At 52.7% G+C, this 24,714-nt stretch overlaps 1 protein-coding gene across 2 annotated transcripts in view; it reads right to left on the minus strand.

Moving 5' to 3' along the window:
* Nucleotides 1–381: 381 nt before the first annotated feature.
* TBX5 (T-box transcription factor 5) overlaps nucleotides 382–24,714 on the minus strand; it is a 46,514-nt gene continuing 22,181 nt past the window's right edge. The window contains exons 8-9 of one of the 2 annotated variants that reach the window (XM_043557684.1): nucleotides 11,360–11,586; nucleotides 382–2,555 (exon numbers count right to left, since the gene is read on the minus strand). In XM_043557684.1, coding sequence (XP_043413619.1) covers nucleotides 1,978–2,555; nucleotides 11,360–11,586 — 805 coding nt within the window. In that variant the 3' untranslated portion in view covers nucleotides 382–1,977. The remainder of the gene's footprint in view (nucleotides 2,556–11,359; nucleotides 11,587–24,714) is intronic. The other variant, XM_043557686.1, reaches the window with a different exon arrangement.

Below are 24,714 nucleotides of genomic sequence, written 5' to 3' on the forward strand. Positions count from 1 at the left end.
GGAAGGCCCACAAGGTCGCTTGCATCGGGACCTCCAGAACACTCACTTCCAACAGTCAAGGTCAAAGAAAAGAGATCCTTCAGAAAACTCCAGCACGGGGTGTTCTATGCGGTACGACCGATACATCTTTTGATCAGTTGAGATTCCTGACGGGTTTTCTTGTCCGATGCCGGCACGAATTCAGTGAAAATCAATTAACTCCATGCCAGGGACACAGGCCAGTGGATAAATATATTCACAGCTCCACCACACTCGGACAAAGCAAACGGGACGAAAAACGCACCTGCAAGAGAACTTCTTCCTATTTCCTCCACCTAACTTCCCCTCTATTCAATCAGCAGAAAGAACAAGGAAAATAAAAGGGGGGATCCAAGTCCCTTATACTTTTTTAAGCACATGGTATTTATTAGGCATTAATTGGCGCACAAATACACGAAATGGTTACTTAATTCTCACCCCACCCCCGTAGCAACATCAAAAGACGTGATCGCATGAAGACACTCACGTACAAACATACACACTCGCTCATACTTGGACATACTTAGCCTCACATATTACCCTGTTCTCTTTATTAGGGTCAGTTTAAAAAAAAAAAAATTTTTTTTTTTTTAATCAAGAAAGCAAAGCACATTCGAAAGGAAAAAAAAACGCAAACTTGGTTTTGAGTATTCATAAAATTAAAAGCTCTTGGCCAGCTCCCATGCTGGATTTCATTTCATGTTATTACTTAATTAGAATTCCTATTTATAAATAAATAGTACCAGTAAAATATTACATCTGAAGAACCCTGCAATAACATTTTACTTACACGCTTATTTTTTTTTTTTTTAATACTGTTTTCTGCTTTCAATAACCACAGTTTGGTGTCGGCATCTGGCGTTGGTATGATCGTTTTGGAGAAAACCAATCGGCGAGCACGTCTCGCCCTTTCTCTAGGAACGGCGGGCCTCGCGTGGCGTCCGGGCCGGGTCGCCGGCGACGGTGACGGGACATTTGGAAGCTTGGGGCTGGCTTTGTGTTTTATCAGGACGAATATTTGCTTTGGCCTTTTTGCAACGCTTGTCGGCACAGAGCTTGCTCCTGGCTTATCACAGTTCTGCCCGCGTGTAACCCAAGGCTTTTTAAGTTTTTCAAAGCAAGCTTTCCGGTCGGGAAGCTATAGGCCACGTCTTAGCGACAGACGGCTGGAAAGACACAGAGCTGGGACGACGGGAGGGCTGAGTAAGATAGGAGGCCAGACGGAGTGCAACGCTATGCTGACCCCGCTGGTAAAGAAGAAGGGCCAAGCGGGGCTCCGCGAGGCCCGGCAAGGTGGGAAAAGTCGGACAAAGGCCAGGACGTAGGGAACTTTCTCGAGAACATCACGTGGCAGAGGTAGGTAATTTCTTAGTCAAGGGCAGGGTGGCGAATCTCCGGTTCCGGCCGTGGTGTACGTGAGGGGAACCCCCGCAAGTACTTATAGGAAACACACTTGCCTCAGACCTCTCCCCCTCCCCCCCCCATAAGGGACTGGGTCCCATTAAGAAAATTGAAAGAAAAAATATATTATTATTTATTATATAACAACGTCAACATTAACACTGAGACAGGAAAGACTCCAGCCACACCTTTAGGCTAAAACCCTCGATAAGGCAAAGGCCTTTTGGAGGCCAAAAGAAGGAATCACGGAGGACTCCCGGAGGTGGCGTGAACATGGCCGGCCGACGCGTGGAGTGGTCGTGGCAGGTGGGGTGCATCTTGGGTTTTTTTTTTGTCTTTTTTTTTTTTTTTTTTTTTAAGTGTTGAAACGACAAAGTCACCTTTTTTGAATTGTGGTTTCGAGCTACTGATTAGATCAGCGTCCAGGGCTCTCGAGGGCAGACGTGAACACTGCGGAGGAGAAACGCCTCCGGCGGGGGTCCTCTCTGCTTCCGTCTGTCTCCCGCGCTCTCTCTCTCTCTCTCCCCGGCCAACGTCTGTGACGAAGCAGCCCTCCCTTTAGCTGTTCTCGCCCCACTCTGGCACCATGCCGACCCCGTGCACAGGGTGGTACTGATGTGGGGACAGGGTCCTCGGCACGCCGTGAGGATACAGGAACTCGGACGGCTGAAGGCCGCCGGGGGACTGGAGGCCAGTCTGAGGCCCGCACTGCCTGACCGCGGGCTGGTGGGCCGCGGAGGGCTGGTGCTGGAACATTCCCTCTCCGAGCTGCGGGGAGCCGTGGTTGGCCACGCCAGCCAGCCGGGGGACCAGGGGCCCCGAGGTGAAGTGAGCGGAGAAGGGCTGGTAGGGCAGCCGGTCCATGGGCTGCACCGTGGTGACCGTGCAGCTGCTGTAGGGGGGCATGCCGGACCACGTGTTGCAGCTGATGTCCTCCAGGCTGGGCACCGGCTCGCTGGGGGGCACGGAGCTGGCATACATGCAGGCGTGCCGCTGGGCCGACTCTGTCCTGTAGGAGGCACTCAGGGCCTGCTGCTGGGGGTAGCCGGAGCGGTAGAAAGGGTCCTCGGGGCTGGGCGACGTCTCCATGTAGGGCTTCTTATACGGGTGGTCCGTGGTAGAACATTCTTCATCTGCTAAGACAGGAGGAGAGAGACCAGTGAGGCCCCGGGACCAGCCACCCCTCGTTCTGAAGGCGGAGGGGGACCTCGGGCCCAAGGCGTGAGGAATCAAGTCCGGGAGACTCCGCTCCAACCTCCTCTCTGATTAAAAAAAAAAAAGAAAGAAAGAAAAGAAAAGACAAGGAAAGGAAAGGAAAGGAAAGGAAAGAAAGAAAAAAGAAAAGAGGGAGGGGAGGCGCCTGGGTGGCTCAGTCGGTTAAGCGTCCGACTTCGGCTCGGGTCACGATCTCATGGTCCGTGAGTTCGAGCCCCGCATTGGGCTCCGGGCTGACAGCTCGGAGCCTGGAGCCTGCTTCGGAGTCCGTCTCTCTCTCTCTCTCTCCCTCTCAAAAATAAATAAACATTAAATAAATTGTTTTAAGTAAATAAGAATGATAAAATAAAATAAAATAAAATAAAATAAAATAAAATGAAATAAAATAAAACAAAAAAGAGGGTAGAGACCTCGAGCAAACAGGCTGACCTTTCTGAGCTCAGTTTCATCTACAACATGGAAAGGACAGTAACGACACGCTTCCACTTTTCACGGTGAAGGGAGGTGTTGAGAAGGAGACGGAAAAATACAGATTAAGCAACTTAGTCCAGAGCTTGGTACAAGAAAGAAAAAAGAAAAAAAAAAAACACCCAGTAAGTAACAACTATCACTCTTTCCTTCCCTCCGCTCCGGCACGTATGTTCCATGAAGGCGGGACACCGTCCTACCCATCACGATATTCCCAGATTCCGGTACATTCTGCGTGCGCAAAACAGTAATAACACCGTCAACAACAACAGTAAAAACAAACGCCAGCAGCGTTTCCCCTGCCTGGTGCTGTTCCAAGCTGTCTCTCCGGAAGGTACCCCGTGACGTGGGTTCTGGGATTATCCTCATGCTGCAGATGGCAAAAAGGAAGCACACAGAGGTTCGGAAACTCGCCCGAGGCCTCACGCGCGTGGCTGATCAACAGGGGAGCGAGGGTTGCAATTCAAGGGGGCTTACTGCAAGTCTCTGCCCCGCGGTACTACGCTACCCAAAAAGCCATGCGCTAAAATACCCGTGCGACAGATGGGAAGGACAGACGGACACGTCGTGCACACACGGCTGGGCGCTCGGACGCCGCCCCAGCTCCTCTCCCGATGCCTCCGTGAGCAAGGCTCAGTTAACATCTGCAGAGCTGGTACAACGTAACGTCAGTCCACTCCCTTCCCCAGACACTAGTCCCCGGCGTAGGGCAGTGGAGGTACTTCTGTCCCTGGAAGAAGGTCTCCCTTCGTGACTCTGGGGTCACTGCCTCGTTTGGGAACAAAAGTGCGGGGCTGTGTCCTGGGAAAATCCGCTGAAATACAAAGTTTGGAAAACGGCACGTGCCTGGCACAGCTTCGCGTGTCACAGTTTGCGGAGCTCACGGATCCCCTAAAATCCAGACCCCGAGTTAAGGAGCGGAGACGTATGTGAGTTTCGATCTCGTTCTTCTGCTTAATGCCTGTGTGACACCAGCAGGGCGTCTGCCCTCTCGGAGACTCGTTTTTAGCGTCTCTGAATCCGAGTTAATGCTATTTACCTCACCAGCTAAGAATTAAGTAAAATCAAGCATGTAAATCTCCCGATAGCTTTCGTCAAGAGCAGCTCTTGTTGCAACGGTAACACCACCAGTTGGTCCCTCGGCAGACCTGATGTAGATTAACACGCCTCCAGGTGTTTCCTTTAGGGAGGCAATATTTGAGAACTTCTACCAAGGTGTAAACCCCAACACAGATTCATTCATTCCTTAGCTGGAATTTCAGCCCCCAGCCCGGAGATTTTCCGTCCTCATCTTCCAATCTCTTTCAAATCAATAAATGTTAAGAAATCTGTCTGTCGTGGGGCGCCTGGGCGGCTCAGTCGGCTGAGCGTCCGACTTTGGCTCAGGTCGTGACCTCACGGTTCGTGGGTCCGAGCCCCGCGTCGGGCTCTGTGCTGACAGCTCAGAGCCCAGAGCCTGTTTCGGATTCTGTGTCTCCCTCTCTCTCTCTGTCCTTCCTTGCTCGTGTTCTGTCTCTCTCTCTCTCAAAATTAAATGTTGAAAAAAGAAAGAAAAGAAAGAAAGAAAGAAAGAAAGAGGAAGAAAGAAAGAAATATGTCTGTCGTTGGGGGGTGTGAAGAAGAAACACTGGAACATTCCTCCCCCTCGCTGTGATGGCCGACGGCCTGGCGGGGAGGGCGAAGAACAAAATGGGAGGAGATACGAGTTATTATTGATGTAGCACCTCCTAAGTGACCTTACCCTAATCTCCCAGTAATTCTTCAAGATGGCTGCTCTCCAGCCTGTCTCAGCGGCAGAAACCGAAGCTTGGTGAAGTGACCTTCCCGAGGTCACGCAGGGAAGGGGCAGAGGCTGGACTCGAGGTCAGGTCTGGCTTCCTTTGCCAACCACACCTTGCTTCCAGCGCTCCAGATTTCTCATATCCAAGGCCACTCACCCAGTCATCCAACAGAGATGTACTGAGCCCCTACCAAGTGCCAGGCGGTGGGCGGATAGAGAGGTCAATAAACAGTCATGGTCCTGCTCAGCGCACATGGCGGGGTGGGGGGGGGGGCCCTCTCCAGCCCACCCTGAACAGCGAAGGTGGGAGGCTAACAGCCTGTGAGCCTGTGCACGGGGGGTGGTCCTTGCTAGAAAGCTCCAAGTGACTCATTCACCCCACAGGGAGTCCTTTGGTTTTGCACTGGATTTTAAAACAGCTCCCCAACTCGGATAGGATGGCCTGAGTTTAGGTTCCACCAAACACTTGCCCTGGTATCAAACTCGGGAGTGACCCTCACAGGTAAGTAAAAAAAAAAAAAAAAAAATCTCCCCAATCAAAACACATCTGCACTGGGATCGTACCCGCCTCACAGCAAGCGCGTTAATTGTTAGCTAGACTCTTTCTGGGACACATCTGGGCCCCAGAGGACGCCCACGCCTGTGTCCAAAAGAAAGGGAAAAAATGCGGCCGCTCTTCCAGGTGCTTCGTCTACATCATGCCAACCATCCGAATGTTCGAAGCCATCCAGATGAGCCGGTGGCCACATTTCTCACCTTTCCATGGGGCATCTCTCTGGCATCTTGAAGACATTGTTACACGCAACCTTTTCTGTCCTCCCCACCTCCTCCCTTGGTCCCATCGTGCCTCCGTGCTTCCTTCCAACCCCACCCCCACCCCCGCCGCCGGATCCATAAATCTGAATGTTTCCATTGTTGCTAGAATCATAACCTTTGGGTTTTCCATTTAACCAGGGCGTTCCCGTTTTCAATAATAAAAAGTACAGCTGCAGGGTACCCTTGGCAAGAGAAAAAAAAACAAGGCAAACTAACCATTCCCGAGTTTCTGATCCCCTTCCAGATTTGTTACAAGTAAAAAAAAAAGGAAGAATAATATGAAAAAGGCCGAGGCGCATTTTGGAAAATCGTAAAATTACACATTCCAGTCTTTAATAACCCAAAGATCTGATGCAGAGTCCTAAGGAAAAGCAAAACACTGGCTTGTTCATGAAAGCGGGTCCTGAACATTCTCACATTCCTCTTGGACCTCATCACATTGTCAAGAAATTCCGAAGCACGGATCCAGATTTCAAGTGGGTCGCGATAAATGGTTTGGATGTGATCCCTGTGTCCTTTTGGGTTGCGGCTTGATTTCCTTCTCTTTCTTGGGAGCCTGATAACCAACCGGTCAACTGCAAAGACCTCTTTCCCAGCCAAGCCTACTTTCCACGGCCCGGGAACGCGCTGGAATCAGCCATCAAGTCTTCTGTGAGACGGGTCCCACAGCTCAGGTTCAGGAAGTTGAAGAACAAGAATGCTCGGTCGTAGTCCACCTGTCCTGAACCCCGCTGTGTCTCCTGAATTACGGGAAAGCTCTTACGGGATGCTGAGCACCCGTCACCTCATTGCCCCGTGAAAATCCCCGGCCCCTTGCATCTTTCTAGCGGCTTTTGATTCTGGACCACGTGGCTTTGATGATAAATCCAGACCACAGATTTTAGGGCGCGGTCACGTCTCTGACTCTCCCTCGGCTATGTGACCTTGGGCAAACCACTTTACCATTCCAATTTCCGTTTTTGACTATATAGGAGGCTAATACTTAACTTTGTTGTAGGAATGCACGTAAGAAGTGTGCTTTAGTTTCTATCTTCCTTGCCCATCATGTGTTCAAATCTTAGCTGTCCAGGGACGATGGGTCTACTCGCCTTTCCCTCTGGAAGATGGGACAGATGGCCCTGGGAAGGCTGTCCCATGCTGGAGGGTGTCTGGGTGGATTCGAGCCGGAAAACCCACAAGCCCTGCTTTGAAATCGCTATTCCCGTTAAGGACATTTGTCACTATTCCCAAACAGGTCACTTCCCTCGCTGACTGGGTTCACTCAGACGAAAGACCATGGTGACCAGCCACTCCTCGGCTGAGTGACCTTTAGCAAGTCAGAAGCGGAACTATAGTTCAGTCCCTCAGGGTCACAAAACCGTGCTTTTTCAGACAGAGGGCCTAGCCTTTCAGCTTTCACGAAACCCGCTGTGTTCAGAAAATACGAAAGGGTGGTAACCTTGACCTGGATGGATGGGTATAGATGGGTGGGTGGTTGGACGGATGGATGGACAGATGGATGGATAAAGAATGGTGCGTGTACCCGTAACGTTAGCTCTTAGCCCAACGTGGAAAGGACCGGAATGGTACTGTAGGGAGATCGTCAACTGGGAACCAAAAGACCCCAGTCTGCCCCTCACTTAACCACCACCTGAAAATCATAAATTCATCCACTTGATTGCTATCTGTCTCCCCAATCAGAGTACAGGTTTCGAGAGAGCAGGGACCCCGGCCACCTTGCCCCCCCTCCCCGGCTTACCCCCATATTTGGCACAGTGCCCCGGACACAGTAAGAGCTCAACCGATATTTCTTTGACGAATGCGTCCCCGATCTGCCACTCACCAGCCCCGTGACCTTGGGAAACAAACCCAACCTCTTGGTCCCCTGTTGACCCTGCAAAATGTTGAGCCCCCTCCCCGCTCAGGGGCTACAGCGCGGGTCCAAGGAAGGAAGCGATGTGAAATTCCTCGAGAAAGCACACAGCGCCGACAAAATGCACCCTGCAAAACTATGTTCCCCGCCCTTCCTCCCACCTCTGACTTGCCTTTGAAGGGCCAAGGCAGTATATGGCTTTGCTTTAAATCTTTATTTGGGTTGCCTCTGATATCTAAATGTGGGAAGGCGGGGGGGGGGGGGGGGGGTGGCTGTCAGGGTGGGAGGGGGAACAAGAGACAGACAAGTGTTCTCCCAGGCCCCGGGGTCCTGGATTTGATTGAGTGGCGTTGATAAAAGACCTTCCCAGCTCTTTGGGTTCCATCCATCGGGAGAGATAGTTGGCAGACAGCTGGGTCCAAACACAAGAAGCCCTCCGGCCGGCCTGGCCCTTTGACATTTCATTGGGCCTGCCTCCTGGGCTCGTTGGAAAGGAGACAGACAATGTGGGGAAGTCAGATAGTGGGGCAGGCAGGGGGCCGGGGGGGGGGGGGGGGGGGGGGAAAGCCACCCATGGAGTCACCACTTCGCGGGACTCCCAAACTGGAAGGAAACCTGGCTGATTCCTTATCACCTTACAATGGAGGCTGATGATGAATTGCTTTTTGTCGTCTCCGAGGCACGCAGGACAGACAGAGCTTGGCTGGAATGCTGTCCCTGGGAGCTCCCTTTTGGGGGGAGGGTGGCGGGGGGTGAGAAGGGCAGAGGTTTCCCGCCCCCCCCCGCCCCCCACCCCCGCTTCACAGGCACCAGCACTTTGCAGATCTCCTCTGCAGCATTAGCCCACCGTGGTCATCAGTTATGTCACCACGCGGGACGACATCCGACCCCCTCGCCACCGTGAGCTTCAGAAGCGCAGAGCGGCGGCCAGCCAAAGGGCACTGCGCCCTTAGACCATCTCCTTCCATCTCACCGCAACCCTACGGGGGAGGTGCTGTTATCACACTCATAGTTTTGCAGAAGAGGGAGTTAGGGCTGAGAAAGCGGGGGGCTTGCCCACAGCCGGGAAGCGTCAGCTGCTGTGACCTCCTGCCACAGACTGGCCGCCACCCCACTGGCTTCGCCCGTGGCCATCTCAAGCTGACCCTGAGCTCACCTGAGGGCCCCGCCGAGTGCCCTGTGCGGGTCACCTGCTCCCATCACGGGAAGGGGGTCCATTCCCCCGGCATTCAAAGCCTTCCGACTCTTCCCCCCGCCGCCTCCAGGAGAAAAAGCATTGACACAGATGCTGCTGTAAATATCGAGCCTTAAAAAAGTGCCTTGATTCTTTTTAACTTCTTCCTCCCCTTCTTCTGGTCTGGCATTAATTTAATCGACAGAACTCCCTAATTCAAAGCCGGTGAGCTCTTCATCCGTGTGTCTGACCCAGTCTCGGTCTCGAGACGGGTCTCTAGTGGAGGATGGCGTTTTGAGATCGTAGCTGATACTGCTGACCAGGCACGGGTTCAAATTCTGCCCCCCCGGGAGCCTTCGGCACGTGCGTTTACCTTTCCGGGCCTCGGTTTCCCCACCTGTAAAGTGGGTGAATAACCACACCTACCTAGCAGCGTTGTTGAAAGGTCGTGGTGGAGCGCCTGGGCGGGGCACCCTTACAGAGAACACAGAACAGGATCTCCGTGCAGGGTCCTGTGCCCCAGGTGACATCCTCAACCCCTGCTGGGGCCTGGAGAGGCAGACATTTTTGCACGCATCTGGTCTCCAGGCCACGCAGCAGCGGACACGCTGGGAGCCGGGCCAGGGGGTCTGTTGGGGTGATATCACTGTTCCACCCTTTGGGATCCAAGGAGCGCGGAAGGGCTTCAGGTTCAGCCTGGAAAACAGCCTCACCCGGATCAGCACCCCAGGCCCGGGCTTGAACCAACGACGGCCTTTCTCTCCGTCAAACTGTGAGATCGGTACGCGTCAAATAGTCAAACCGTGCGACTTTCCTCAAGTAACCTCGGCTCAGAGAACACTGCCAAAGCATCTGTTTCCATCAGTTGTTAGTGAGTTGATTTTTTTTTTTTTTTTAAAGATGTTCCAGACACTGGGCACTGGAATTCCAAAGGCATTGAGTTGGCTACTGAGGCTGGGAGACACATCAGGCCGCACTGGGCCCGCCGGAGCAAACCAGTGACTGCTTATTGGGTCCACCTTGTGCTAAATATGACAAGCACGAGGGACGCCTGGGTGGCTCAGTCGGTTGAGCGTCCGACTTCGGCTCGGGTCACGATCTCGAAGTCCGTGAGTTCGAGCCCCGCGTCGGGCTCTGTGCTGACAGCCCGGAGCCTGGAGCCTGCTTCGGGTTCTGTGTCTCCCTCTCTCTCTCTGCCCCTCCCCCACTTGCATGGTCTCTGTCTCTCTCAAATAAATAAAATAAAACTTAAACTATATATATATATATATATATATATATATACGACAAGCCCAATTTCATGACATCCTCACACCAAGCCTATAGGTCTAATCGTGAGCCCAAATCTATAGATTAGAAAAAATAAGGCTCAGAACAGTTAAGTAACTTGCCCCTAATCATAAAAATTTGCAACTGGCAAAGGTAGGATTCATCCCAATTGTATGTGGTCCCCTCCGGCCCATATCTTTCTCGAAGCTTCACTGGGACGGGAGCCTTACGACCTCCCCCTCCACGGACACACTTCCTAGAGCGACGGCCGTAACCAGAGCCAACACCTGCCGGGTGCTCACTGAGTATCAGGTGTTCTCGGGAACTCGGCACCATTTACAAAGCGAGAAACTGAGGCACAGAGACGCCAGGACACCTGGCTAAGGCCACACAGGAAGCTGGCGGCAGAGCTGAGACTCCAGCCTGGGTCCTCCAGCCCCGTTGCCCACGCTGTCCCCACCGTGCCTGTCTGCCACTCACACAAGCAACGGTTCCAGTAAAGCTGAACTCAGCCGCACGCCCCACCCCCCCCCCCAGGTCAACCACTTTGATTCTGGCTCGAAAAATATGCCACCAGAAATTCCCTTCGGTATGATAGCCCTAGACTCAGATGACTCAGGAAAAGTCCCCATTTCTCATTCGGCCAAGAAAACTACGCAGCGTCTCAGACAGAGTTCAAACCAGATTTAAAGACAGAATGCAAAGGAGAGAAAAACAACCCGTGGTGATTTTTCTCCTTTCTTTCTTTTTTGGGTGTTGGTTTGGATCTAGAAAGGCAAGAAAACAAGCTCGGAATCCACCCACCCAAGAGAAACCGTAGCACATAAACCAAAGCACATCCAACCGTACGAAAGCTCCCTGCAGCATGGCTCGCGGGAGGCAACGAAAATGCTAGAAGCAACTACCGTGTCCGCCAGTGGGGGTGGAAAGCAGACGCGGCTTCACCCTTTGGGGGCAACGCTCTCCCTTCGGCAACTAAAAAGCACGAGGCGGCTCTAGGCTCGGGAAAAGATCCTCCATGGCATAGCCTCAAGTTTAAGAAATGCAAGTTGGGATATTCAGACGGCATAGTATCAGCCGTTAGAAGCAAAAACAAAACCATTTTTATGTGCTCGCGCGTGCGGGTGTAAGCGAATCAAATAAGACTGGACGTTTCAAATACATTTTCCCCAAGGAAGGGGCCAGAACTGGAGGAGACATGTCAAGTTCTACAGATAATGGTTTGAGTTTCTTACAACCTCCGTGAGTTTTTGTATTGCTTACGTTTTTTAAGTAAACAAATGTAGTTGTGTGTACTTTGCTTCCCCCAAGGAAAGGAAGGAAAAACAGAAAGGCAAGGTGGGCAGGCAGGGAGTATCACACTCACCTTTCCTCTTGGTGCAGTGATAAATTTGGCTGTGCTCCTGGGGCAGTGGGTATGGGTTGGGCGGGGGCAGGAGATCCTGGGAGGGGCCGGATACACCATTCTCGCACTGGTACTGGGACCCCAAGTTGGACGAGGAGGACAGAGCTCGAGGCTCACTGCTGAAAGGACTGTGGTTGGAGGCTACTTTCTGTCTTACTGTGCTCCTGGGAACCACGGGATATTCTTTACTGAAAGAGAGAAGGTGAGAAATACTGTGGATCAGTGCCCCCCATAGAGATGCTGCCCCCCGCTGGCTGAGCCACGGGATCAGAGAATCCACCAGGAATGTGTCACAGCATAAGAAACAAAGGCGTCTTTCATGAGTGAAGCGATCCATTTGTACTCAAGTGCATCAAATAAACAGACATATTTATTTAGGCACTAACTTTTCATGCCTTATACGTTAGGCAAGTGGGTTTACGTATAGTTCTGTATGTATACTGAAAGTTAAAAGAGCTCCACCGCTGAGGAACCCTCTTCATGATCAATGAACACACAGCGTCTGGAAATACTTCAATCTGCTGCGTACGTCTTTGAATTCCCTAATTCAAAAGCTAAAAAAGCTGAGTAGTCGGGGTCACTTAGGCTTAACTCCTGGGTTTCCATCTTTAAAACGGCGCTCAGGTCTTTGGTCGACATTAGGAACAAGGTAGTTGACCCTCTAGAATAGTCAGGAACGATCCCCGGCTACCCTAATCTGTGCCTCACAATTTCCTTTTGAGCTGTTCTACTGGTCACCACTGACATCACATTTAACTTCTCCTCCGTGCCTGGGTTGTCCCATCTGTGAAACAAGGAGAGTAAAAATCCCCAGTTCAAAGGATGGTTGAGGGGAAAAAAAAAGAAATTCATACGTGTGAAAGACAGAACAGTAGCTGGCACAGAGCGAGCGTTCAACAAACGACGGCCGTCATCCTTACTGTGGTCGTTTTGAGAGAGTAAGGAGAGAGAAGGAGAGGAGGGAAGGCAGAACAGGGCCAAAGGAAACAGAGAACAGAGCACAGGATCTAGGACTGGGCAGGCCCAGGTTCAGCTCCCCCCCCCCCATCACTTATAGACTGTGTGCCCCCCTGAGCCTCAGGCGTCACACGGGGAAACTGAGTAGAAGAAAATCCAGTGACATCCCACGAAGAGCATCCTCCCAGGTGCTCAGAATCTGGTTTCTCACACTCGTCTGGCTCGCACGCGCCACATTCCCTTGCCTTCAGCTTTCACACCAGGAATTCCCACTCCTTTCCTCATAAGAGCTTGGGAATTTCACCAGGAACCTCCCCCCGGGAAGGAGGGAGCCCCACAGGAAGCCGGGTGGGTGAGGAGGGTCAGAAGAAGAGTCTGCAGAGGAGTCAGGAGGAGGGGTGGCTCTACGATAAAAGGGAGAATTGAGGGGCGCCTGGGCGGCTCAGTCGGTTAAGCAGCCGACTCCTGATTTCAGCTCAGCTCACGATCTCAAGGTTCGGGAGTTCGAGCCCCACCCCGGGGTCCATGCTGACCGCAACAAGCCTGCTTGGGATTCTCTCTCTCCCTCTCTCTGCCCCTCCCCTGCTCATGCTCTCTCTGTCTCTCAAAATAAATAAATAAATAAAACTCTTTTTTTAATTTTAATAAATAAATAATTTTAATTTTTTAATGTTGATTTATTTTTGAGAGAGAGAGAGAGACAAAGCATGAGCAGGGGAGGGGCAGAGAGAGGGGGAGACACAAAATCCAAAGCAGGCCCCAGGCTCCGAGCTGTCAGCACAGAGCCGGATGCGGGGCTCGAACGCACCGACCGCGAGATCGTGACCCGAGCCGAAGTCGGACGCTTAACCGACTGAGCCACCCAGGCGCCCCGATAATTACTTTCAAAACAGGGAGAACTGAGAGGAGCATCTGTGCTCATAAGAAGATTACAGTCTGACCCCCAGCGTGTGCTCATCCATGCAGGGAAGGGGGCTGCTGACATCTGGAGTGGGGAGAGGAAAACCACAATCAGTGTGCAGGCTGATGGAGGGGTGATCCATCCTATCCTTACTGGAAGGCGACTGGATAGCATCCCTTTTTTTTTTTTTTTTTTTAATATACAATAATGCAGATCCAGCAATCCAATTACGACGAATTTCCCTAAGAAGCTGACCAGGTCAGTGCGCAAAGACATAAGCCTGAGGCTTTTCCCTGCAGCCCAGGGAAAAACTAGAAATGGCTGAAATGCCCTCATTAATGGCTAAGTAAACGCTGACAGAGCCGAGCAATGGAATATTACACAGAATTGAAAAAGATTGAGGAGGGGCACCTGGGTGGCTCGGTCGGTTAAGCGTCGGGCTTTGGCTATGGGCTCAGGTCACGATCTCGCGGTCCGTGAGTTTGAGCCCTGCTTCAGCTGAGCTCAAGCCCCACTTCGGGATTCTCTCTCTCTCTCCCCCTCTCTCTCTCTGCCCCTCGCTCACTCACGCTCTCTCTTAAAGAATTAATAAATAATAAAAATACTTCCATCACTGTATTTTAATCCACACAATTGCTACGATGCGTCGAATCGTGTTACTCTGAGAAGCGACACGTCAGTTTCACGAGGCCACCGGAGAGGCCCATGCCACCAAACAGGCTGCGACCGCCCCCCGAGAAGAAATACGTATCGGTAAATCCCAAACTCAGCTGTGATTTTTGCCATGAACCAAACTCTTCTTGTACGAATCACGTTTTTCAATCCGTTTTTCGCCGAGTGCGTTTAGCCTCACTCTGAGCGACGGGATCTGCAAAGCGACGGCGACTGTAGAGCAACTGAAATAAACACTCACTGACCTCAAAGAGGGGCGCCTGGGTGGCTCAGTCGGTTAAGCGGCCGACCTCGGCCGACTTCTGTGCCGACAGCTCGGAGCCTGGAGCCTGCTTCCGACTCTGCGTCTCCCGCTCTCTCTCCCCCTCCCCCACTGACAACTGTCTCTCTGAAATATACACAAACATTTAAAAACAAATTAAAGGGGCGCCTGGGTGGCTCAGTCGGTTGAGCGTCCGACTTCGGCTCAGGGCACGATCTCGCGGTCCGTGAGTTCGAGCCCCGCGTCGGGCTCTGGGCTAATGGCTCAGAGCCTGGAGCCTGCTTCCAATTCTGTGTCTCCCTGTCTCTCTGCCCCTCCCCCGTTCATGCTCTGTCTCTCTCTGTCTCAAAAATAAATAAACGTTAAAAAAAAAATTAAAAATAAAATAAAAACAATTAAAATTTTTTTTTAAAACTTAAAAAAAAATAAAAATAAATCTACGTTTGAAAAGAGCGCACGTGAAATCATGTCACGTCCAAAGAGCGCTGCGTCTAGCACATTCTGAAGGGTGCGCTGCATTGGCCCTCTCCATCCTTTCTGTGACCCTTAGGAAGTAGGGACTGGTTTTGTCCCCACTTTACAGATTAGGAAACCAAGGCCCTGGGAGAAGAAGCAACTTGCCGCCCCTGGTCACAGAGCTAGAAAGACCCACCACCAGGACTCTACCCCAGGCGTCCCCTAACAACTTCTCCACAGGCTCCTGATGGTGTCTTTCCATTCTCAGAACACAGTATACTTTGAGGAGAGCAGGGACCGGGGCCCAAGATTCCTCTCCGGCTTCTCCCACCCCTCGGGGGCTGGAATGATCTCCACCCTGGCCCCGGACTTTGTTTGTCACGCGAAAGCACGTCAGAGTAGCCAGGCAGGGGACGCAGAGCATCCGCCAAGTTTCCATGAGGGCACAGAACCCTCACGACACCCGGGGGTCCCCTGGCGGAGCTTTCCCGTGCTATGGGCCATCTCAGAACCCAAGCTGGAGCCGTCCTGAGCAGCCACAACACTCAGAACGAACTCCCCCCTGGGGCCGGAGGCCTGAAAGGAATAGAATTAGCTTTACGGTCCTCTCTTTGAGGTTCCAGCTACGTAATGGAAAAAAAAAAAAGAAGAAGAAGAAGAAAAATTAGAATAATAATAAAACATTACAAAAGTTGTCAACTCTTGCTGGCAATTCTGTTCGGGTCTGCTTAGTTCCAGAGCTGGGCTGCCAGAGCTCCGACAGGAAGGGGGAAGTCTCTTTCAGTCGTATGTTCTTAATGGGGAAGGTTGTTTTTTTTTAATTAAAGAAAACAACTCCCAAAAAATGTTGGCCGAGGGATTTTACAAGAGAATGTATCAATGGACTCCGTGGAATTCTCCCCTCCAGTGCTGCCAACTCGCAAAACAACTCTCTGCAAAGGCCAAACCCTGCTTTTGATTACTGACACTCCCAGAAGTGGGAGAGCCACATTGTCCCCACAGCCACTTGTCCCTCACAGCTCGTTTCTCTGCAAGGCGCTTGAGACATCATCCCCACCGTCAATCAGGAACACCTCCCTCTCGGTGCCTGCCGTGCAACGTCCCCAAGTCCGTCTGACAGGTGTCAAAACAGGAGCGTGCAACGGCGAAGCGTCCCCTCCATCGGTACGGGGTCGACACAAAGGGGGGAAGGCGCCGGCAATCGACCAACACGGGGCGGGGGGGGGGGGGATTTTCCCCGGGCTCCCCAATGCACCAAAGGAACGCGGTCAGTAGCAACAAGACGGCGTCTAACGTCCTTGCAACGGGGAAGACAAATTGTCTTCCTCTACAGCCCGAGAGCGGCAGTGAGGAATCCAGCACGCGTGGGGCGCCTGGGTTAGCCTCCGACTGCGGCTCAGGTCACGATCTCGCCACTGGTGGGTTCGAGCCCCGCGGCGGGCTCTGGGCCGACAGCTCGGAGCCTGGAGCCCGCTTCGGATTCTGCGTCTCCCTCTCTCCCCACCCCACCCCCACTTGTGCTCTGTCTCTCTCTCTGTATGTCAAAAATAAATAAAATGTAAAAAAAAAAAAAAAAAAAAATTAGAAAAAAAAAATCAGGATCAGGAGGGGCGCCTGGGCGGCTCAGTCCATTGAGCGTCTGACTTCAGCTCAGGTCACGATCCCATGGGTTCGAGCCCCGCGTCGGGCTCTGGGCCAACAGCTCGGATTCTGCGTTTCCCTCTCTCCCCGCCCCACCCCCGCTCACGCTCTGTGTCTGTCTCTCAAAAACCGAATAAACGTTAAAAAAACCAAGAAGAAAGAATCCAGGGCACAAAGGGGGTAAAGGTAAAAGCTGAAAAGCCCTTGTGCATCTAGGAAGAGGGCAGCAACAAAGTGCTGGGGGTTTTGTTTTGTTTTGTTTTGTTTTGTTTTGTTCCAGCTTTACCCTCACCTTCCGGGCGATGAACTGAAGCCTTACCCTCATTGGATCCGGGCGATATGCCCACCTCACCGGTAGGATTACATGCACTTCAGAGGTAAAGAAGCTGAGGCTCAGAGAGGTCAAGCAACTTTCCCCAGATGGCACAGCAGAGGATAAAGCCAAGCTTCGCCCGGGCTCAGTGCTATTCCAAACCTCTTGCCAGCTCACTTACACTTGATCGCAGAGAATTGTTGCCTTCACAACAACAGCCTGGGAAACACGGCCGCCCTGTTGCATAAGGCATCCTGGCGGCAGCAGCTGGAGATGGGCTGCATCGGGCGACATCAAGTTCTACTGGTCAACCTGTCAATCCTACCGTTTGAGCGGCCTTGAGTTTACTGAAGGTCACCCCCCGCCCGCACCCCTGCTCTCTGCCAGCCGCGGCCACATCCTCAAGGACGGGCTGTGCTCAGTCCGGGCTCGCCTGACACAAGCCGGGGTCCTCAGCCCCTCCGCTCGCCCTGGGTGCCGGCGCCCCGCAGAGCAGCTTCTCCCCGGCTCGGGCCCCCGCTCACATTCTGTTCCACGTGAGCGAGTGCAGTGAATGACGCCATTGTCGCCGGGTCTGGGCTGTAAAACGTTACAAGGGAATACTGCGATCCGCGGCCAAACTGCCCGCCGCCAGCTAATGAACGCCCCCGAGAAGGTCTTCCACTGCAGCCAACTGAATCGGCCTTTTCACGGGAGCAGGTGGCAGGGGTGCTGGGTGCTGGGGGGGAGGGGTGTTGTCGCTCCCCGCGCCCCCCAGCCCCCAACCCCCGCCAAGCCCAGCGAACCCTTCTCAAACAACCGAAGCAGCTTGCTGGGGCAAGACTGGGATTGCAAAATCCCTGTCCCCGCGGAGCAAATCCCTCCTCTGCTGGTACCTTAATCTGTGATTAAAATTCCCACGATCCCACAAGGGCCTTGGCGATTTATTCACTGTCTAGTACGCTCAGGGGCGCTCTTCCGATCTCACGTGCGTGGACGCCTGGGGGGACCGGGGACAGCTCAGCCCAGGCAGGACGGAGCTCAGCGCACAGAGGGCTTTGCCATTGTTTTTATGACTCAGTTCATGCCGCACCAGCACGCGCTGCAGAAGGCGCGGTGAGAACCGGGCACGCTAAGAAGTTGGACCCCCTCTCCCGCCGCTGGTTCAACAACCGGGGCTGCAGGATTCGAGGGGGCACCAAGAAATTCAAAGGCGCCTCTCCCTCTGTGGCTGTGAGCCCCCACCTTACGGCACTTCGGTTTGAGAACTCGGGGCTCCCCGGTTGAATCTCCGGGTAACTGAGTATCAGGGTGGTCGTGTGGAGTCGGCGCTCTGAAGTCAGGCCTCGTGGATGTGCCTCACCAGCCACAAACGTGGCCACGGTGGAGCTGGCGAGCTTCCACCTTTCTCTGAGCCTCAGTTTTCTGTCTGTAAAATGGGAACAGTAAAATCCACTGCCTCGGGGCGCCTGGGTGGCGCAGTCGGTTGAGCGTCCGACTTCAGCCAGGTCACGATCTCGCGGTCCGGGAGTTCGAGCCCCGTGTCCGGCTCTGGGCTGATGGCTCGGAGCCTGGAGCCTGTTTCCGATCCTGTGTCTCCCTCTCTCTCTCTGCCCCTCCCCCGTTCGTGCTCTGTCTCTCTCTGTCCCAAAAATAAATAAACGTTGAAAAAAAAAAAAATTAAAAAAAAAAAAATCCACTGCCTCTTGGGATTGTAAAACAATACGATGCGTGGAAAGGCTGAGCCCGTAGGCGGGACACACAGCTCGATGAGCACCAGCTTACAAATCGCCCGTTACTCGATTCTGAAGCAGAGATACCTCCCTTGCCCGGGCTCTGATTGGTCTAGGAACCCCCCCCCTACTCTGCCCAAACATCAGATATTTAGAACTTGTCAATGTTTCCAGGGAGAGGGCCATTCTTGTTATCACCTCCTCAAAAGTGGTCCAGAGACAGCTCTGGGATCACAGAGAAAGCGCTGAATAGTTTCATGGACCGCTGATGACATCAATCTTTGCCTCAGTTTCTCCACTCACAGAACGGGACGACCCGACCAAGGCCCACGTCACGTAGCATAGCTGTGAGCCCCCAAAGTAAGAGCTAGGATGTGAGGCTTCAGACAGGAGAGGTCAGTGCAAATGAAACTTTCGATGGGGCTCACGGTAAGGGTACAATCCGCCTTGGTTCAGTCTCCTAAAACTATCAGTTTCAACAAGTTTAACCATGTCTTTGTTTTACTAGCTTTTTTTTTTTTTTTTAATGATTTTAGACGGAGGATGGGAAGGTGGAAGGGACTTTCTGAGGTCCAGCCGCAGTCTTTCTGGAAGCCGGAAGACTGGAAGGGCCCGGACTAACAGATCTTCCTCAAACTGCTTCCTATACCAGAGGGGATTGTTTTGAGGCTTTTGTTCCGAGGGGACGCACGCGGGAGCCCCTCGGTCATGCAGAAAGAAGTAAGTCAAGGAGCTGCTGGTGACCTTCAGTTCGAACAACGAACTTGGCCAAGCCACCCAAAAGCAACCACTTCTGCAAGAATGCTAAATGGCCTGTGTACTAATAAAAAAATCTGTCTCTCCCCCTAAAAACAGACACAAACACCTATGAGGGAACGGGTCTCCAGGGAGACTAACTTCTAATGTGAGAACATGACTGGGATGGGGCAGCTGAGATACAGGGCTTAGAGTGAGGATGGCTAGAGATTGGAGTGGGTTTCAAGCTTGGCTGCACAGTACAACCACCTGGGAGAATTAAAGGGAAACAAATGTTCACTCCGGGTGAAATAGTTAAAGGGGATTAAGAATGCATTCATTGTGGGGGCGCCTGGGTGGCTCAGTCGGTTGAGCGTCCGACTTCGGCTCGGGTCATGATCTCGCAGCTCGTGGGTTCGAGCCCCGCGTCGGGCTCTGTGCTGACAGCTCAGAGCCCTGAGCCTGCTTCGGATTCTGTGTCTCCCTCTCTCTCTGCCCCTAACCCGCTCGCATTCTGTCTCTGTCTCTCTCAAAAATAAAAATAAACATTAAAAAAAAAATGAATGCACTTATTTTCATGAGCACTGAATATATCGAATTGTTGAATCACTATCCTGTACACCTGAAACTAACAGAACACCATGTATTAATTATGCTTCAATTTAAAAAAATATTTCAGCAAAGAAAAGGAATACTGACTCCTGAGTCCACCCCACCCCCTACCCCCGCAAGAGTCTGATGTCATTGTTCCGTGGTGCAGCCTGGACTTGGCGATCTTAAAAAGCTCCCCAGGAGAAAGAAGCCTTATGCAAAAAGAATGCACGCTATAAGCATCCATTTATACCAAATTCTGTAACAGAAAAAACCCACAGTAGAAAGGAAATATAAGTCGAATTGCTTCTGGTGGGGACGTGGGGGCAGGAATTAATTGGGATGGGGCATGAGGGAAGTTTCTGGGGTGGGGGAATGTTCTATATTACGACGGGGGCTTGGGTTTCATTTCACAGGAATGTGTGTTTGTCAAAAAGCGAACGGTGCCTTATGGTTTGTGCATTTCACTGTATGTAACTTTACCCAAAATAGAGATTTGTGAGCAAAAATGGAGTCTTAGTTAATGATACGCATGAAGCATAGAGGAGTGGAATATACTCGTGTCTGCCGCTGCCACTCAGTATGAAATGCATAAAAAAATAAAATGGATGGATGGATGGGGTGGCGGATTGATGGACAGATAGATTGGTGGGTGGATGGATGGATGAATGGATAGATGGACTGGTGGATGGGTGGATGGGTGGATGGATGGGTGGAAAGACGGACTGGTCAATGGATGGATGGATGGATGGATGGATGGATGGATGGATGGATGGAAAGACAGACTGGTCAATGGATGGATGGGTGGATGGATGGATGGATGGATGGATGGATGGAAAGACAGACTGGTCAATGGATGGATGGGTGGATGGATGGATGAATGGATGGATGGAAAGACAGACTGGTCAATGGATGGATGGGTGGGTGGATGGATGGATGGATGGATGGATGGAAAGACAGACTGGTCAATGTCTGGATGGGTGGATGGGTGGATGGGTAGGTGGATAGATGGACTGGCCGATGGATGGATGGATGGAAAGATGGACTGGTCAATGGATTGATGGGAGGATGGGTGGGTGGATGGATGGATGGATGGATGGGTGGTCAGATGGCTGATAGGGCAAATATGTAACAAAATATTAACTGTAGAATGTAAGCAGCAGATTTGTGGGTGCTCACTGTACCCTTCTTCCACGTTTTCTGTATGTTTTACAGTTTTCATAACAAAACACTGGGGAAGCACTGCGGGTACTTCTCACGTTCAGCCAAAGTTGAGCGCTTACAACAAAGGGTTAGGTTTTACACAACAGCCCAGCACACGGAATCTATTTCCAGATCTATTTCACACATTTACCTGAACACCCGTGCCCGTTCTGTAGAGCCAGGGGATTACCCAGGTGCAAGCAGGGGACCCCTCCATCAGAAAACGTGCCAAAGGGCCATTTCTGAGCCCTCCCTAGAGCCACCGATTCAGAACCTCTGAGGAGGAAACCCAGAAATCTGCTTTTCTTAACAAGCTCCCCACCCCCAGGTAATTTTGATGTCCGCCAAAAGTCTGAGAAGTGCTATTCGCACGTGACTGAGGGATGTGCCCACAGACACTGTCCCTGAAGAGAAGGTATGCTGGGGGGGGGGGGGGGGGACAGTGCTGCAGATGATCAAGAAAAGGTCGAGGGGGGGTGTTCTCAGCATCCATATCCCTGCCGGTCAACCAGGAGCCAACATGGGACCCCCTTGGGACAAACCTCAATTTCACATCTTAGGCCGGCTTGGCTTCCCAAACACAACCCCCTCTTATTTTCCATAAGTTCACACTTCTCTGGGGGAAGCCGCTTGGCTAGCCAAAAGTACGGGAGTGGGGAGTTCATGCCATGTCCGGAATGTTGTCTTGCAAATCACTCCTCATTAACCGGGCATTCCGATTACCTTTAACCACAAGCATGGGGCTACAAGAGCGCTAAGCCGTTTGAAAAGTGACCGCTTGAGGTTAAGGCCTCAACATTCATTTAAAATCAGGAAGCCGGGGCTGGAGGAGGAGGGAAGGTGCCAACGGAAGGGCTTTAACCTTTTAGGGCGGCGGTGGGGAGGGGGGGGACCCCTGAATCCTTCGAAATCGTTTGCAAATGTTTTTTTTTTTTTTTTTCCTATTTGTATCTTGTGAGTTGTTCAGAGAGTCCCTGGCTTTCATTGGATTTTCAAAAGGGACCCTGATTAAGAAGCCCAGCCCTGGAGAAAAAGATGGAAGGGACTCTAAGGAACGCAGAGGCAGGCGAAACGTCGGTTTCCAGCGTGGGTGGGCGGAGCCGGCCTGGGAGAGACAACAGGAACCTCCTGGGTGGAGCTGGGACATCCTGGGCCCTAAGCTTTCCTAGCCGCTGGCTGGCTGGGGGGCGGGGGGCTCCAAATCCAGGCCAGCGAAGCAGAGCCTCAGGGTGTCCCGGCTCCAGACAGGCTTGGAAGCCACCACTGTCCATCGAGTGTGACAAACCCCAATGACGCTGCATAAATGGCCCTCTGTGCAAGGTGACCCAAGAAGTGTGGGGGAAGCGGTGGGGAGCAAGGGGGCGTCTCTCCACCCTCAAGGGGCCGAGCTCACAGCCAGGCCTCTGCGCCCTGGCTCGCCGCGGGGCCCTGGGCTGGCCAAGCCGGCGTCTGGCTTCACGAGGGCACGAACCCCGTCTCAACGTCGGCCTGACATCAGTCCAGCCTCAGTCTGGGCCCCATCCCCTGCCAGATGCCTCCGTGCATGTCGGGGTGGGCTTAAAACACGCAGACACCCTCTTCGACTCTCCTCCCTAGAGGGGGGATCCCTGCGCCTCAGATCGGGCCCCACCCCAGTGAGTCCCGTGCAAGCCACGGGATGCGGCAGGAGTAACACTACGTGTTTTCAAGACCCGGTAAGCAAGAGTCTCACGGCTCCCTCCTGGTCCTCTTGGGAGCAGCCGGCAGCCCCGGGAGGAGTCTGACTCCTCGGAGTCCGCCACGCGGGGCGGGCCGCACGCACCGGCTGAGGTCCCAGCCGAAAGGCAGCACCAGCTGGCGATCACAGCTGCGTGCCATCCCGGACGCCCGGACGCGTGACTTCAGCTACCTGCCGCCCCAGCCAACACCTGGCTGCAGGCGAGAAGTGCCCAGACGAGCCCTTTCCAAGTTCCCGACCCGCAAATCACGAACGAGACGAGCGGGGTGACTTCCTGCTTCACCTGGCACACGTGGCGGCCAGCCACGCCTGGTCTTTTCAGCATCAGTGCTTCTGACGAGCAGCAGCACCGAGCGAGGGCCAGCAGATGGGCACTCTGAGGTCGCCTACACTTCCCTGGCCCTTTAGCGGGCCGTGGTGGCACAGAGCAAGCGGGGTCTAGCGCTCCAGCTGTCCCGGATTTAGTCACGCACACGGAACAGAAGGCATAGCCTTCCAGCCCGTCCCAGCGAAGCCTGGGCGTCACCTGTTACCTTGCAATAGCAATCAGGATGCGCCCATTATCCATTCACCCAGGCAACAGCCCTGGAGGTGGGTTCTATAGTCATCCCCCATTTTACAGATGAGGCAGCCGAGGCTCAGTGGAGTAGGGGAGCCCTGGAGCTACTCCATGGGGTGGCCCCGATCCCAACTCCAGAACTTTCCCCCAGTGGACCCCGTTCCCCGGGAGATCCACCTTTGCATCCTCAGGACCCGGCGTCGAGCGAGCCCTTCCCAAACGTGTGTTCGCTGAATAACGGATCGACAGATCAGAAACTGCATGGATTAATGAGTCTCTGGTCCTCAGTTTCCCCTTCTGCCAAAGGGAGAACACTGGGGGACAGGCTGTCTCCTGTGGTCCCTTCTGTCTGGAGCATCCTATGCTTCTTGGAGCAGCTGTGCCCCCTAATGCCACCATGTCACTGGGCCACCCCGGCTGGCTTTCAGAGAGCTTCAGAACGTGACCCCTACTCTAGACCCCAAGACTTGTAGATCACTGCCCACTTCTACCCTGATCCCACCCAGAAAACCCTTGTTCCCAACAGGGCAAACGCCACTCTTCCCACAAAGCCTGACTCCCACCCGCTCCTTCCCCCATCTCCCCTCCCCCCAGGGCCGCCACCTCCTGCCCCAGCGGCCTTGGCCTTGGTCCCCAGCACCTGCTGACTCTTAGGAAGTTCACAACCTGCCTGAACACATCTTAAAGACTGGAGCAAAGTTCAAAGAAAGCCATGTTCTATGGAAAACCAGGCTCTAGATCATTTCAAACAGCAGTGAAGCTCCCGCACCTTTCTTGTTAGGATGCGCATTTAGGGGTATTTCCCAAATTTCGGCCATTTGCATAGGACCTTGACAAGTTCGACAAACGTTTACTCCAGCTCTACTGCTATTTAGTTAATACTTTCCCTTAAATAATCAGCCTTCGCCGTCCCCCTGCCCTCCCCCCTTCCTCCTTCTTTAGAAGCAGCCTCATTCTAAGCAACAGCAACTATAAAATCAGCCTGATGTGCTTGCGTCCGCAGACCTTCTAAAATCATCCATCTGTCACCAGGGGAGGGGTCCTGCAATTGGGGAAATATTGGTTTTTAGGGGAAGATGTTGTTTAAGCCGCAGATTAACCTTGCAGAATAACCTCGGCATATTTTAATCAGCCTGCTAAAAGACAGGATTTTAAAATAATTTTGTCGTCCGCTTTGTGCTTTTCCCACAGCTCTCCCATTTTTTTATAGTAAGCGGGCTTCTTTCTGGAATTAGAAATCGTACACGGACATTGCAAAACAACTAAGACCATCTGCGTTTTCAAAAAACACCGAGAGCTGGGTGAGAAGAGACGGCGGGGTGAGTGCCCAGACATTTGCCAAGCGAATGCGGACGATATTTATGCGGGCTAACTGTGAGTCAATGTCCGGCCCTCTCCCTTCTTCCAACTGCTGGAATTAGAGGAAATGTCATTCCTCCTGCTTTCCCCCCCCCCCCACCCCAAGCCAGCTGTCACCGGGTGTGTAGGGGACAGGAAACAGGATTACAAGACGAACAGGGAGCCTGCCGTTCCGGCCTGGCTATTATCACAGCCGACTCCGGACAGCCATCTTCCCCACTTGTCACTGGGAGTTGGG

This window comes from Prionailurus bengalensis, chromosome D3 (genome assembly GCF_016509475.1).
Source record: "Prionailurus bengalensis isolate Pbe53 chromosome D3, Fcat_Pben_1.1_paternal_pri, whole genome shotgun sequence".
Lineage (NCBI taxonomy): Eukaryota > Metazoa > Chordata > Mammalia > Carnivora > Felidae > Prionailurus > Prionailurus bengalensis.